The sequence below is a fragment of the Centroberyx affinis genome, unplaced genomic scaffold (genome assembly GCF_046629955.1).
Source record: "Centroberyx affinis isolate AG114_WGS23_722 - 3 ecotype Tasmania unplaced genomic scaffold, CSIRO-AGI_Caff_v1 ptg006537l_1, whole genome shotgun sequence".
Classification (NCBI taxonomy): domain Eukaryota; kingdom Metazoa; phylum Chordata; class Actinopteri; order Beryciformes; family Berycidae; genus Centroberyx; species Centroberyx affinis.
Window position 1 is genome coordinate 3,983 of NW_027283310.1, and position 16,018 is coordinate 20,000.

General features: G+C 40.3%; 1 protein-coding gene across 1 annotated transcript in view; it reads right to left on the minus strand.

Moving 5' to 3' along the window:
• Nucleotides 1–5,730: 5,730 nt before the first annotated feature.
• LOC139638769 (transmembrane protein 65-like) overlaps nt 5,731–16,018 on the minus strand; it is a 12,048-nt gene continuing 1,760 nt past the window's right edge. Inside the window, exons 3-7 of the mRNA XM_071512797.1 lie at nt 15,593–15,660; nt 15,311–15,365; nt 9,335–9,377; nt 8,741–8,846; nt 5,731–7,569 (exon numbers count right to left, since the gene is read on the minus strand). Of these exons, the coding sequence (XP_071368898.1) occupies nt 7,438–7,569; nt 8,741–8,846; nt 9,335–9,377; nt 15,311–15,365; nt 15,593–15,660 (404 nt within the window). The 3' untranslated portion in view covers nt 5,731–7,437. The remainder of the gene's footprint in view (nt 7,570–8,740; nt 8,847–9,334; nt 9,378–15,310; nt 15,366–15,592; nt 15,661–16,018) is intronic.

A 16,018-nucleotide genomic window follows, 5' to 3' on the forward strand; every position in this document is an offset into this window, starting at 1 on the left:
ACAAGTAGAAATAAATTGAGGAAGATGATGTTTTAAAAGTATTTGGGGATGAAAATTTGACTGCTCTGCTCGTGTGGGAAATTAACACCGGCCACCAGAAAAATGCTGATAAATGATTTAGAGGTGTGTGGTAAATTAATCTGCTCTAGTACCGACCATAATTTTGACTCCTATTGTACTCTAAAAACCTGCAGTAGATGGATGGTAAAGCAGTAAAAGTGGCTGGTGAATTTTGGGATGTAACACTCAGTGTGGCCAGTAAACATAAAAGTTTCCTGCTCTGGTGGCAGCTAGTTTTAAATATTGAAAGTAATGTCAGATGACTTGGCCTCCTCTATTATAATAGATAAATCACAGCACCAGTATGTATTAATGAGCCTGGCATGAAGCTAGATGAGTTTGAGTCACTGAAAAAGCTTTTTCATAACCCTGATCTGAACCTAGTTCTGATATCATCTGTGATCCATTGCTTGTCAGTGGAACAGAGACAGTCTTGTAGCAACTGATGATGTAACATGATGATGCCCCTCAGTATGGGCTGATTTGATTAAAACCTGTTAAAGTAATAAACTGTCATATAATGTCATAACATCACATTATTATATTAACCGGCGATTATTACTTCAGAAGGGCTGTGACATATTTTTAACTGATGGTGTAATGATAATATTGATTAATATGTGATAACTTGTAAGAGTAAGAAGGATGTAATAATTTGGGTTATGACATCATTAGTCAGTATTATTATTACATCATCAACTAGAAGTCACTCAGTAGAGTGTAAACCTTTGCCAACGCTGAACAATTCTCCAACTGGAAAGCTGCAGCCTCCATAACACTTTAGGTTTATTTGACTTGATTTTCTGAGAGAATAGCATGTGATTATAACGCTGTTTAGCAGCCGACTTGGAAGACCCAGATGCCAGACTTTCCCACCAGCACTTGTATGCAGAATAATACTTATTGCTAAAAATTATAATTGTCTAATGGCAGAAATCCCAGATGCGATTGGCATTAAAATCTAATAAACTGATCCTTGGGCTGAGAGTGATCTGTCTACCAGATTTCAGCCAAATCTGTTCAGAACTTTTTGCAATATCTTGCCAACAGAAAAACAATGCTAGTTAACGTAATAATGTGATGTGATTTATTATTACTTAAACAAGTTTTATTACATTTTTGGCCATTTAGAGGGACATTTTCTTACATTTTGACAAGTTATTCATAATCAGAGGACACACCCAGCTGTTTGACACTGAGCTAAACTCTTTCTTTACCTCTGGCTCTTGATAATCCTGTATGTTTAATGTTCAGTTCCTGAATCCCGACTGTCTCCTATTTTCTATGTATACCAGTTGTTTCGGCTAAATAATAAAAGCATACGATGTGCGTCTGATGAATAAGAAAACTTGTGTGTTGCTTTCTTTACTAGCAGTTGTATGTATTTTCATTGTTTTGCATTTTTGTCAAGTCTTATTGAAGATCTATCATGAAATATCACTTTTAATTTCCTGAGGTGAAAGTGGGGGGGTAGTTGATGGGGTTGCTGATCAATACCAGTGACTCATCAATTACCTCACCAGCTAGTGAGATTTTTGGCTAAACTCACTTTCCGGCTCCGTTTCCGTACTCCGTTTAAGAACAAAAACTCAGAAGTTTGTAGATCCAACCCAAGCTGAATAAAGGCAAAATTTGTGGAAAAGGGAAAAAATATCTACAGCAGAGAGAGACTGAAAAGTTCTCATAAACAAAGTGTAGAGGAAGTAAGACTCAGTAGCTCAATGCGCTGAGACGCTACATGAGGAGGGAGAGGTTTTGGGTTTGAGTCTCAAAAGTTCAAAGCACATTTTGAAAGCCAACAGCCAAAGGAAAGACTGAAAAGTTCTCAGAGAGATAATCGAGCAGCGAAGAGACTCAGAGGCTCAACAGGCAAACGGACTGCAGGACTGGGATGAAGGATTTGGTTTTGAAGGCCAACATCAAGAGGAAAGCTTGAAAATCTCTCTGACAAAGAGTTCAAATCAGTGTGATAAGCAGATTCACAAGGAGTCATGATCATGAGAAAGACTCAGCAGCTCGGACTGGCTGAGCGATGATCTGTAAATACAAAGGTTGACGCTCTTAAGCTCCACAGAAATTTTATGAGGCCAACATCCAGAGTAAAGTGTGAAAAGCTCTCAGAGTGTGAAGAGGACCCGGTGGACTGATGGAGTTGGTGACACAGACCAGCATCTGTCTGAAGACGAGGGGTTGATGGTTCAATTTCCTCTACATCCAGTAACCGGAGCACTGAAAAATTATTTGGGTGGGTGATTTAGTACTCCAAAGTACTAATTTAACTTTTTTTTTTGGTGCGTTTTTGTCTTTTTTCAAAAGTTGAAAAGTAGAGACAGACAGGGTGGATTGGGAGGATGTGACAGGATGTAAGCTGTATTGTAAAAGTCTGAGATCAGCATGTAGAGTCCAAACTTATTGACTGACTCAGGAAAATCTATTTTTTTTTTTTTATTAGACTTTTCACCTCCACCCTGAGCTCAGGATGGAAACTAAACATCACTTTTCAAACTTTATTTTTTTTTTTATTGACTTGCAAAATACATATACAATCAATCCTTTGACACTTGACTAATAGACATTTGGCAGCTGCTGTCTGAGCCTGACCACAAGATGGCAGCACAACACAGCACTCCTTTTTCAGGCGGATACACTTGAAGGATTACACACTTTGTTCATATGCAGAAATACATTTCTTCTTTTCAAAGATGATTTTAAACAGCATCAGAGAATGAAATTACATAAAATTTCACGAGAAGGGAGAGAGAAGAGAAAAATAAAAACAAAACCCTGCTCAACCAATGAGAGCTGAGGAAAATCTGACCTTAAGGCGGCGGCCAGACTGATCCGTCTGTCCGTCTCTGTTCATTTAAATCTATTTTCCCTGACAGCTGTCTGTTGTCCGGACAGGACTGAGGACGCTCCGTCTGTCAGATTTCCATCAGTTCAACAGAACTTTTTCTGGACGGACGGATTCGTCAGCGTCCGTTCAGCCAATCAGAGGCGTTCCTACCTTTGTTTTGTAAAAACTAGCGACCGAAACAAAGATCAAACAGAGGAAGCCTGGTGGAGCGTTGGGATGACTGGAGGTTTCTCAGGTTCTTATTGAATCTATACTGTAGAGTCTGTTTCTTCTGTTTTCTGTCAAGCAGCTCCGTTATGAGCAAAGCTTCCTGTTCTTCTGCCTCGCCGCCATGTTGACGCTCACAACAAACCAACACACACACATCTAAAACTTCTGTCCATTTCCTGAAGGATCAGTGTGGCCGCCGCCTAATCCTCTCAGAAAAGGCGATATGAACATAAAATAGATTTCAGATTGTCCACTGTAACAAACATGGCATCTTCAAAGGACGAGGTGGAAGGACGAGGTTCTCAGTTTAAAACTCCTCGTTTTGTATTTTGTTTTGTACTCCTCGTTGTATTGCTCCTTCGTCCTCCTCATCCTCCACAAGAAAACTTTCTTTTCTAACAAGCCAGACTGGAAAAAAAAAAAAAAAATCCCTTGATGCATTCAAAGTAAATCCAGCTACAAATTTAAATGTCCTCTGTTGCTGCGATCTGGATCCAAACACTCATTAAAATATTTTTCACACATTTCAGTGATCAGTCGGTCTGAACTCAGGGACCTTAATGTATTTTGATTGGAGGATTTTGGGCCGGTGTTCAGTACGATTCAGTTTTCAAACTTTTTTAAGACCTGGAAATGACCCAAGTCTGTTTCCATACCATTTCCAGACCGGTGTCAGAACCCTGTGAACTGAATTCAGAGCTTCCTCCTGGCACAGACAAACTAATTGGATATATATTCTTCTGAAAAGCAGCTCCGAGACGACCGGAGGAGATTATGGGAAAACGCAGAGTGATGTGCGATAGAGCGGGTCAAGACGAGAAACGGGATTCACCATCATCATCATTATTCAGCAAAGCACTGTGTTTGTATGTTAAGAGAGCAGAGAGAGAGAGGGAGGGAGAGAGAGAGAGAGAGAGAGAGAGAGAGAGAGAGAGAGAGAGAGAGAGAGAGAGAGAGAGAGAGAGAGAGAGAGAGAGAGAGAGAGAGAGAGAGAGAGAGAGAGAGAGAGAGAGAGAGAGAGAGAGAGAGAGAGAGAGAGAGAGAGAGAGAGAGAGAGAGAGAGAGAGAGAGAGAGAGAGAGAGAGATACGTATTTGCCAATAATGCTTTGGCATTTGTTTTTTTCTGCTTGGAGAAGCAGATGGGTTTTAACTGACTTTCAAACTCTCTTTTGGGATTGTCTAAACTTTCTGGAACTGCACTGTCTTATGCGGCAAACCCCGCCCGTCTGGAGCCTCGAGTTGGATGAAATGAACGCACAATTAATTACAAAGATCCAGGTCTGTGTGTGTGTGTGTGTGTGTGTGTGTGTGTGTGTGTGTGTGTGTGTGTGAGTGAGTGAGCTGTTCCCCCATCCCTCCAAATGTCCTGTATTGTTATACATTGACTTCAATTATATTTAATTGTTTTTACATGCTATTGTTGATATGTGTAGAATCTGTAAAATTGTTTGTCTGCTATCCATTATTTATTTGACTTTAGAGAGAGAGAGAGAGAGAGAGAGAGAGAGAGAGAGAGAGAGAGAGAGAGAGAGAGAGAGAGAGCAGAAAGCAGAAACATCAGTGTTAAGCAAAAAAAGCTGATAATGGTAACATCAGTTTCCACATAGTGTATTGCGACTTAGTGCCTCCTCCTTTATTCTACTCATAAGAAACATCTAAAGACTCGCCAGCATATAAAAACATCAGATATAGTAATACAAAGTCTGATTATCAGCTACATCAATTCTTCATGCAAAACAACTAAGATATTGCCATCGAGGTAGCAGTTGACACTTTGTTCCTTTTATTTGCGATTTTTTTTTATTGTCCTGTGAAAAATAAAGCTGCACTAGGCCACGTCGCACTTTAGCGCCCCCAAGTGGCAGCGAGACAAAACTGTTTGAATTTTTGAAAGTTTGAAGGACTTCATTACCCAGAAATCAAGTAACATGATGTCAGAAACTGCTTTGATGAGTCCAGCCGCACTCTGTGATTTAGTTTGACAAGACGAGTGTATATTTTACATAAAATTCTTGCAAAGTGCAGCTTTAAGACGGACGCCCGTCTTAGTGTTTTCAGTGTGGATCATCATGTAAAGAGGCAGGATGGTCTAGTGTTTAGAGAGACTGGTTCCATCCCCAAAGCAGCCGATGGGTCTGATCCAAGTGCAAAACACTGAACTACCTGCTCACTGACGGGAAGTCGCTCTGGGTGAGAAGGTCGGCTAAATGACTAAAATGTAGTTTTAAAGTTTTAAAATATAAAGTAAATTCATTACTGAGGTCAGAAGAGATTCCAGATCATCCCAGTAGCATCTGTTTTTGTTGGTGTTTGTCTAATCATCTGAACAGACAACGAACGACTTGAATTGACTTCTAACCAACAGACTGCTATCTTCCTTCAGCAGACATTGTATCAAAAGTAAAATAAAACAAAAAATCCAAATTAATTAGCTTCTGGCTATCCATTCCCCTTGGTTTCAAGCCATTTTAGGCACAAATGAAGAGTTTCATTCTATAATAAGATATTCAATATTTGAAGAAAAAAAACAAAAACAAATCCCTACTCTTGCAGAAAGATTGACAGCACTAAATTAAAATGTATGGTTTAAGATTTATGGTACTTTTTCTTAATAGTACCATGGCATTTAAGAGCTTTGTTGACAAAATGCCAACACTTCCACAGATTGGATCCTCTAGATTTAAGAGATCTTGAATGATGAATTTAAGGTGTTTCTACCCAAAATGGATGACTAGTGTTTTGGAGATGAACTCTTCAAATGTAGAAAGTGTCTGCTGAAGGAAAATAAGCATCATGATATTCTTCAGAGTTCCACATCACCATCATCATCCTGAAGTGTAGAGGCAGTCGGAAAAGTGACGTTCTTTCTCGAGTAAAGTGGAGTTGTTTTAAAAAAAATAAAAATAATAATAAATTCAAAACTGTCAAACTGTCTGATGCACATGCAACACAGCGCTCCGACTGCCGTGGAGTGAAGAGTCGGCCAGTCGTCCTCGGCTTGTGTTTCTGCTGTCAGGATGGGAAATCTGCTCAGTATCTGCTCTGTGAACTGATTTACTGCAGCAGCCGATCCCAACCTGGAGGTCCTGCTCCACTCTGATGCTGCGTTCCATTCAAAGTCAAAAATGCGAATGGCAAAATGTAACGGAACGGGCACTTCAAGTCGGAAATTCTGAATAGGAAAACTCGGGCAAGATCTTCCAGTTTTCTGAAGTTACATTAACACGGTGCCATACTCTAGAAATGCCATTCCCTATTGAACCAAGCTGATAAATGAACATTCCTGAGTCAGTACCTGCTAATGTTGTTTTATATATTCTTAATTAATCAATATTTTTATCCCTTTTAATTGTATATTCAACCTAGCTTAACGATGGTACTTTTTAACCCTTATGCAAATGCAATCCGAAACCATCTGAAATAATATCTACCTTTTAATATATACCTTTTATTCCTATTTTTTATCATTTCTTTTCGGCACACACTTTTATGTAAAGTTCGATCTGTTTTTAATTGTATCTCTGTTTGTTTGTGTGTTTTTAGTTGTACCTGTTCACCTCATATATTACCTTTTATTCCTATTTTCTATTATATATATATTTTTTAATTTATTTTTATTTTTCTAGCATTCATTGTGGTAGTTTCACATCACTGCTTTTGGGTTTTATTGTATGTAAAGCAGTATGTAAACATTGTTTTTAGAAAAGTGCTATACAAATAAAGTTATTATTCTTATTTCAGATGGTTTACTGCAATTTGTGCGTAACAATAAAGAAACAAAAAGCGCTTAAGTGTGATTATCAGCATTACATGATGAAAACACCTGTGTGGTAAACGGTTAAACATATGAATTTGAAACAAAGTAAAGACGCACATACGGTTGCTAACATCCTATGGATTTCACGGATTAGGATTTCATGTTGTCCAAATGTAAATCTGGAAGATGTCCATTGTTCTTCCCTGGTTTTTCTGTGGAACGGAATGGAAATTTCAACTGGGAACTTCCAACCTCTGACTTTGAATGGAACGCAGCATACATACCTAGTTGGCTGGTGAAATAGTGAAAGTGGCTAGTGGATTTTGGGATTTACTAGCCACTGCGGCCTGCGGAAGAAGCACTTGAGCTGCCTAATCCCCCGCCATCATCCCCAGCTAAACTAGATATTCAGAAGAGAACAGGAACCCGAATGACGGCCGCCGCTAGAGTCGACTAACTTGAGTTGATCGTTTCCCAATACTCTGACATCAGCTGACATCACCGGCATCCTCAGCCTGCAGCGCGGTGACATCACGCAGCAGCGGTGTGTTGTTAGGAGTGTGACGGGGCGTCGGCGCCGGGTCGAGCTTCTTTCTCCTTCTTCTTCTCCTCGTCATCGTCACTCAGGAAGAGCAGCGGGAACATGCCCAGGATGCAGCCGATGGCCACTCCTATAGCTTTACCCTGCAGGGGAACCAGACGCCGCGTTAGAACTCAACACCGTTCTAATGAAGGTTCTGCTGAGAGATCAGGGGGGAAACTCTGATACGAGCCAATCAGGGGCTGAAATTAACATCCGGCAAGCACAAACTGTCCGTAACATCTGTCTCTCACCACACAGGTGACTTTTTGAGACGATAGAATTTGAACATCTGGTTGTTCAGACGTTTACTTTTTGCCTGTTCTCAAAGTTTGTCCCCACAGGCCGCCGTACCTCTGTCTGAGGGTGAACTTCAAAATGCTCTTGTAATTTTAAATCTGTAGCACTTCATGATGAATTACTACGGAAGCCGAGAACGGCCGTGCTTGCAATTATTTTTTTAATGCCGTTATCTTGAAATCACGAGTTAATTAGTCCGTTATCTCGAGATAACAAAGCTCGTTTTCTCGAGATAACGGGTTAATTTATCTCGTTATCTCGAGAAAACAAGACACAATGCAATTTCTGCCTGTGTCAGACCTTGATTGAAGTACAGTCTGATGCATTGATCAATAATGGATACTCCTTGATCTGACATTTTCAGCTTAAATCAGTTGCTACAGTTGTCAAGACGCCATCTCTGCATGCTGGCATGGCTCCTGATCTCTGATAAACATTACAAGTAATAAGAGGAAACGACATTTTGTTTTCTCGTGATAACGGGTTGATTATCTCGTTATCTCGAGATAACAAGGCTTGTTTTCTCAAGATAAAGAGATAATTAACTCGTGAACTCGAACGGCAGTAACATAAATAATTGGAAGCACGGCCGTTCTTGGCTTCCGTAAATTACAAACTTGATCCATGAAATAAAAAAAAACAAACGATAAAAAAACACAGTACCTGATTCTATAGACAAAACAAAAGGTCATTTTTGCTTACTCTTATAGCTTAACATATTTAGCAAAATTAATCAGGATGATCATCCAGGCCAGACTTAATAGAGAACAGAAAGTGAAATTAGATAAGTGATGCTATACAGTGACAAACGCTGCCAAAATCTGGGCCTGCAATCTGTAAGCCGAGGATGTGATCACACCTACAATTAGTTTTCTTTGTTTCATTTTTGCATTTGGCCAAACAGACCGAACCGAAGAAGGAAACGCTCCAGAGTTCAGATGAACATGTGATGCGTGTGAAGATAAAGTGTCTCACCATGTGAGAGCTGAGCCTGGTCTGCCACATGTCCACCTGCTTGGGCGTCAGATCTGGACCCTGCATGCCCAGTCTGGACACCAGGGCCTCCACATAGCCTGCAAGACTGCACACACACACACACACACACACACACACACGGTCTTACTACATCTTAAGGACATTCATTAACTACATTGTGAAGAAATGAGGACCGCCTAAAACGACCTCACTTTTTAAAAATGTCATCACTCCGAAGGTCTAAAACTCAAACTGGTCCTCCCAAGGATAGAATCACAAAAACACACACAAGAACACACACACACACACACACTTTGGGTGAGAAAAGGCAGGGGAGCACCCAGTAACACTCTTGGAAAAAGAACAAAGTAAATCCAATAGATGAATTCACGCTTTCAACTGAAAAACAAACATGACACTGCAAGGAGCCGCACCAAACATCAAACACGGCAAAACAAGAAGCTTCAATCCTTTAATTCACAAATTTAATTCTAAAAGGGCAAAAAAAAAAAAAAAAAACACTGCTTCACTGCACTTCACACTTTCAACTCAGAAAATAAAATAACAGCGAGGAGAGTTTATAGAGCTTCTTACCCCAGACCGGCCAAATCTGACACCAGGTTCCCCAGCGCTGCAGCTGTGAAGAGAAACAGACACTTTTGATGTTCTTTAATTTGAACACTCACAAGACGACAGAGGAAAAATTATAATTAAGGCCTGGGGACACACTGAGCAGAGGAAGAGGCTTTAAAATCCATAACAATTTAGAAAACAAATTGGATCACACACATAATGGCGAATCTAATTTTTTTTTTGCAGGGTTCCTACACTCATTTCGACATCAAATTCAAGAACTTTTCAATGACTTTCAGCATCTTGTGAAGTTTATTCACGTGTCTCCTGTGGTTTTTGTGGTGATTGATCAATTGATTGATGATCAATCTTCACGACTCCATTGGACAATGGTTGATTGACTTTTTGTACATATATTTCTCTAGGTCATGTCTATTGTTCTGTATATGGAGCCGATTTAGTTCTTACACTATTGGACAGTCTTCATGACTCCGAGTGATGAAGCCTGACTGACTTGACTGATTGACTGATTGTGTTCACCTGTCTGACCAGATGGTGTCATTTCATGTTTCACCTGTTCTGATGAAGGTCTTGTACTGAATTTACCTTGCGAGGCAGCTGGATTCACGAGATCACGATCACGATCACGATCACGATCACGATAACGCAAGAATCCATCTTGCCAGGCTTCAGGTTATGCGTTTGTGGCCGAACCACAGTGGTTCGGACCAATCAGCGTCCTGTGAGGGCAGCTGGGGGCGGGGCTTAGGTGTGACGACAGCGAGAAGCGACTGTTCGTTCACAACAATGGCGGCTCCTAAAGAGGCTAGTGTAGATGCTGCTGTAACATCAGTTACTTCTGAACTGGAGAGTATTTCTTCACTGAAAGAAGAGCAAAGAACGGCACTGAAGGCTTTTCTGGATGGAAAAGATGTTTTCACTCTTCTCCCGACCGGCTTCGGCAAGAGTTTGTTTGTATGGTTCGTCGATCTGATCGGTTGAAGTTAGCCCGTGATAGACGGTGATAGACAGATGGTTCATCCAGTCACCTGCCAAGTATTTTTTGAAAGTGCCTGCCCTTTACCAAACAGTTTCCAAGGACGACTTCCCAGACGGTTCTGTGTAACAAACCATCTGGCGCGTCAGGTTAGTACTGAAAAGCTTAACCACTTACTGGTGTTTTTTTTTTTTACATAGCGGTGTTGCATGGAGCTTTTGTTCTAACATCTTGTTTGGTAAAATTCAAGGACTCAAACTTGGCATGTATTAGGGTAAGACATGAAATTGCTTAAAATTAGACACAATCCTGATGAAACCCTTAATTTTAAACTGGCAGATCTCCTTCAGAAGGTTTTCCTGAGGATGTGACGTGTTGATAGAGTTGAGACATACTGATGAATTTGGATGCTATATTTTAAATCCAAAAAAGTCAAGCAGCTGAAGTCCATCCGCTGCTCTTTTCTGTTATAGTTGGACAGGAGAACGGTGGTCTCTTCATTTTCATTTTACAAGTTTGGGGGGGGGGGGGCTAAGCTATCCCAGCATGCATTGGGCAGAAGGCAGGGAAACACCCCAGACACATTGCCGGTCCACACAATGGGCAAAATATGTGATGTTTTTCTTCAGTTTAGAAAAAATCAAATTTGCCCTCAGAGGCACTAACAACTGTTTTTTCAAGGTATGGCAACCATTTGTTGATTATTTTGATAATCTACCTAATATCCCCCAGAATGAGTCCTCTGATAAACAGTCCTGCTGAGTTCTCCCCCGACCCTAATTACTGATTTTCATTTCATTGATGGTATTTTTTTTTTGTTTGTTTTGTTTTTTCTTGTTAATTAATTTCTTTGTTTTGGGTGTTATATGTAGCGCTGTGATGAATAACAAGAAAAGTGGTGATAACACTGTCAGAAACTGTGAATTGTACTGTATCAGTTGTGTTTTCACCAATAAAGAGATTTGTCAAAAAAACAAACAAAAAAAAAACACACGTATGGGCAATTTAGAGAGTCTAATCTACCTGACCTGAATGTCTTTGGACTGTGGGAGGAAACCCAGGTGAAGACAAGGAGAACATACAAACTCCACAGAAAGGACCGGAGCCGAGGATCAAACCCACGTCCTGCTGTGAGGTCACAGCGCTAACCGCTAGTGACGGGACGATAAATCAAAATTCAATACATCGCAATACAAAAACGTGACAATCCGTCTGTTGTGTCAGGAGCATGAATGGTGATATCAGCTCCATGTTATTCTGCTGTAGTAATCACTAATGAGACTCTTGACCATCACAGTTTCACAAGCTCTCCATCCAAATTATATTATTGTCACTTTGTAACGACGTTTTTAAATTGTTGTTTACATTCTAGCAGCCAATGGCATCGCTGGAAAGATTTGAGTCTCAGAAATAAACAGAATTCTGCTCTGTCAGACTTTGTTGTCACTGAACTTTTATTTATCACATTGTATCCTGGTTTTATTGACTCCTGAACCACATATTGAGTATAGAATCGTATCGTGAGATCGTCCCATCCCATCATGCCGCTCCCCTGCAGATGTCGGGTCGTACATATCAAACATGGCGGCTCAGATCAGTCTGATAAGCCTCAGATTGAGATTTCCCCCGGGATTGTCGGGATGGAAACATCTGACGGACATCGGCCCGTTAATCCTCCAGTGTGTGAATACTTCTTAAGACAGGAAAAATAATAAAACTGACCGCCTGAGGCAAAAGAAAACGGGAGCGCTCTTAAATCTTCACTCGGAGGTAGAATTTAAGGGGCGGACGTCTGGGCTGTAAGGCTTCCTCAGAGCCTCTGATGTCCCCCGCTTCAGAAAAACTTAAAAAACTCTCCCACACACAACAGCAACAACCAGAACAAAAGTGAGTTTTACCAATAAGCTCCGGTGCCAGTAGCCCACATACAGTATATATATATATATATTTAAAAGATGAAAAGCAGAAAAGGGAGAGAGCATCCAAACAACAGATCAAAGAAGGAAAATAGAAAATGAGAGTTAGTGGGAGTGAGAGAAGGTGTTGTTTTTTTTTTTTTGTTTCAGATCAAAGCGCACCTTGTGTAATTACAAATATATATATATTTATATATTGCTAAACACACTAGTCTTTCCTCAGAGTGTGTTTTCATTTTCCAGCTTCATGGTGTTACTGTCAGTCAGTGATGCACCACATAAACAATGCCTGACAGCTGTGAATAATTGATGCTGTGGCTTTGATTTTAAAAAGAAAATGACTGGCAATGTGGTAAAAAAAAATATATACACTACCAGTCAAAAGTTTGGACACACGCACCACATTTTTCTTTATTTTTACTATTTTCCACATTTTAGAATAACAGTAAAGACATCAAAACTATGAAATAACACAAATGGAATTATGCAGCAACCAAAAAAAGTGTTAAACAAATCAAAACGATCTTATATTTTAGATTATTTGCCTTGATGGAAAGGCAAAGGCTTTGGAAAGAAATTCATACATAGGATCAACTTCACTATTTATATTTGTCTAAGAAACTCATTTCAAGCATTTAAGCAGAAGCCTTTAGATCAAAATGGAAAGAGAATGAGGAACACAGAACATTCCAGACCTGGTAGTATATATATACAATAAACTGTTGGTAGTCTGGTGATTGTTATTTTAACTATAGAGATACTAAGCATGTGTTCCTCCTCCCTCCTCTGCTCTCTGGAGGCATAAAGAGCGACGAGGCTCGAAACACCACAGGGAGGATTTGCAATCTCCGACTCCTTTCAAGTCCTTTAAGAGAGAAACTCCTCAGTGATGCCATCTCTCCTCATTTCACCACAACTTCTAGCACTGATGGTGTGTGATAGTGAAGTGCCAAGTGATGGAATAAGAGGTCAGGAAGGAAAAGTAGAAAAGGGTTTTTCTGCCCTCAAATAAAAGCGCTGAACTACTTCACCGTCTCGACAGGCTGGACGACTATGAAGCAAATGCACAGCGGAGACTGGATGGAAGGATGTTCTGTATTTACCCAAAAGGCACCAGACCAGAGCTATTGATCTAGAGCCTGTCTACAGGCTCTGATATGCACTTCACAGTGAAAATTGGAACCAAGTATCCATGGAAACAGAATAATCTAGCGGCGAGGAGAGAGAGAGAGAGAGAGAAGGCAAGGCTCGGCTGCTTTTATGGTTTTCACAGCGTAATGAAGACCCAAACTGAGTATTTTCTGCTTGCTTTCACACACCTAACAGCAGCCATGATGGCAATAGACAGGTTCATGAGGGTTGCAATCAATTACAACAACCTGCAAAACATTTACACTACCTGTTAAAAGTTTGGACACTGGTGCATTTTTCTTTAATTGTCAAAACTATGAAATAACACAAATGGAATTATGCAGCGACCAAAAAAAGTGTTAAACAAATCCAAACTATCTCATATTTTAGATTCTTTGCCTTGATGGAAAGGCAAAGGCTTTGGAAAGAAATTCATACATAGGATCAACTTCACTATTTATATTTGTCTAAGAAACTCATTTCAAGCATTTAAGCAGAAGCCTTTAGATCAGAATGGCTTTAAGAGAATGAGGAACACAGAAGATTCAGTCAGGTGGGTGCAGACTGTTGACTGGCAGTGTGTGCTGGGAGTTTTCATGTAAAAAAGGGAAGTAGCTCTAGCTTTATATATCTGGTATTATCAGCCAAGCGATCTGAGTGGCAGATTGTCTCCCAGCTGATGGGAAGTGGAAGCGGTCGCTCTCTGACTCTTGTGGTGAAGTAGGAACCGCCAAACTGTTTCCTCCTGTTTTGTATTCTCTCATGTACGTTCAGCGCTGTGAGGAAATCTCTTCAGACAGAACGACGTGTTTTCTAACCGCTGAATAAAAAAAACCCCACAGTCACCCTGAGGACTTGGGCTGGGTGTCGTGGGATGAGTCGGCACTTTTCAAACCACAGTCGGCTTTACGAATGGAGCAAAATAAAAACAAAAAGATGGATCAAAAGCAGAAAGAAAAGAGCGATGTAAGCAAAGCAAGAAACATAAAAGCAATATATAAAATAGGAGGCCTGGAATAACTAATAAAAGATCATTATTAGTTTGGCTGATACAAATGTTTGAAGGCCGATACAATACTGATATTTTCAGACTATAATCGCAGATCACAGATACTATGCACCAAGATTCAGTATCTTTATATTTAACCATTTTCATGTGACAAACAAGTATTCAGTGTTTCCCCCTGGAGTTTTCTTCTCATCAGGGTATAAAAGCCTCTGAAACAGCATGAAGACCATCATGGGACACTAAAACTCTCCACTGAAACCAGACTGATGAAAGTCTTTTAGTGTCACAACACCTATTCAATGGTAGAGAAAATCTGGGAGACATTACTGCCTTTAAATGAAGAATGAATTTACAAAAACCATCACTAAAAAACTAAACGAATATCTCAAATATGCAAAGAAAATAAAATTTCACGTCAGGTTTTCCAGGTTTTTCTGTAGCTGTGGAGCCTCCATCACACTGGTGACACTGACCGCCGTGAACATGGGCGTGAAACGTAAAAACAATTATTCCAGGAAGAGGAAACTCTTGTGGATCGTTGGTCAAACCTGCTTTTTCTTAGGATTTCAAGCAGCTTCTTTTGCCTCCGTCTCCAAAATGGCGGAGCAAACATCAGTTTCCCTATCACAGAGGAAAGGAGGAGGAATTTATGGACAAATGGTTTTGGATAAAGATTGCCCTTTACTGTACAGGACCACTGACCTGCTCCAACACATCCATCACCTCCAAAAATGTGAAAAGAAAATGCCATCTGTCATCATCTATGGTATTATTGGTTGGAATTTGTATGTACCGAAGTCCTTTTACATTTTATTGTGACTTAAATGGAGTCTGTGGGCGTGTGTGTGTGTGTGTGTGTGTGTGTGTGTGTGTGTGTGTGTGTGTGTGTGTGTGTGTGTGTGTGTGTGTGTGTGTGTGTGTGTCCAGCATCTCTCCAGTCTTACCGGCCATGGTGGAAATCCCCAGGGTGACTCCTATAGAAAGCTCAATCTGCGTTCCCTAGTGAACAGAGAGGAGATAAGAAGACTTTGGTGAGGACTTTGGTCCAGACTCTGAGATATCACATGAACAACAAATCAGAAGAAGAAGAAGAAGTTTTACCCATCTAGATTCAATTCCATTTGACGAAAGTCTTCATTTTTCATTGAAGCTACCAATATTATTCTATGATATTTCATGCTCAGATACATAAACCAGGCTCCAGCTGAGGTCGGCCTACCACTTACTGCTGCAATCATGATGGCATTATCCAGGAAACCAAATCCAACGAAGGGGATGGCATTGTGGAGCAGCACTGGAAACACAAACAAATAAATCAATTAATGAATGAACAAGATTTGGACAATAAACAGCAAACCTGACATCTAGAATTAAATCTTTACAAAACAACTTTGCACGTTGGCTATCACTGCTCATGCTAACCACCCAGTTCATCTCCTACTTATTCCAAACAAACTGGAAACGCAAAAGGCATCACTTCATCCCAGGAAAGAGCTACCAGACACCGACTGTTTAGAACAGACAGTGGAGAAGCTTTAGGAACTGGATATATGGATATATGGATCACTGTTGTCTTATAGCAATCGGTGATAGAGAGCAGCAAAACGGACATTTATTTATGAGAAAATGTTGCGGATTATTGCTTTAATGCC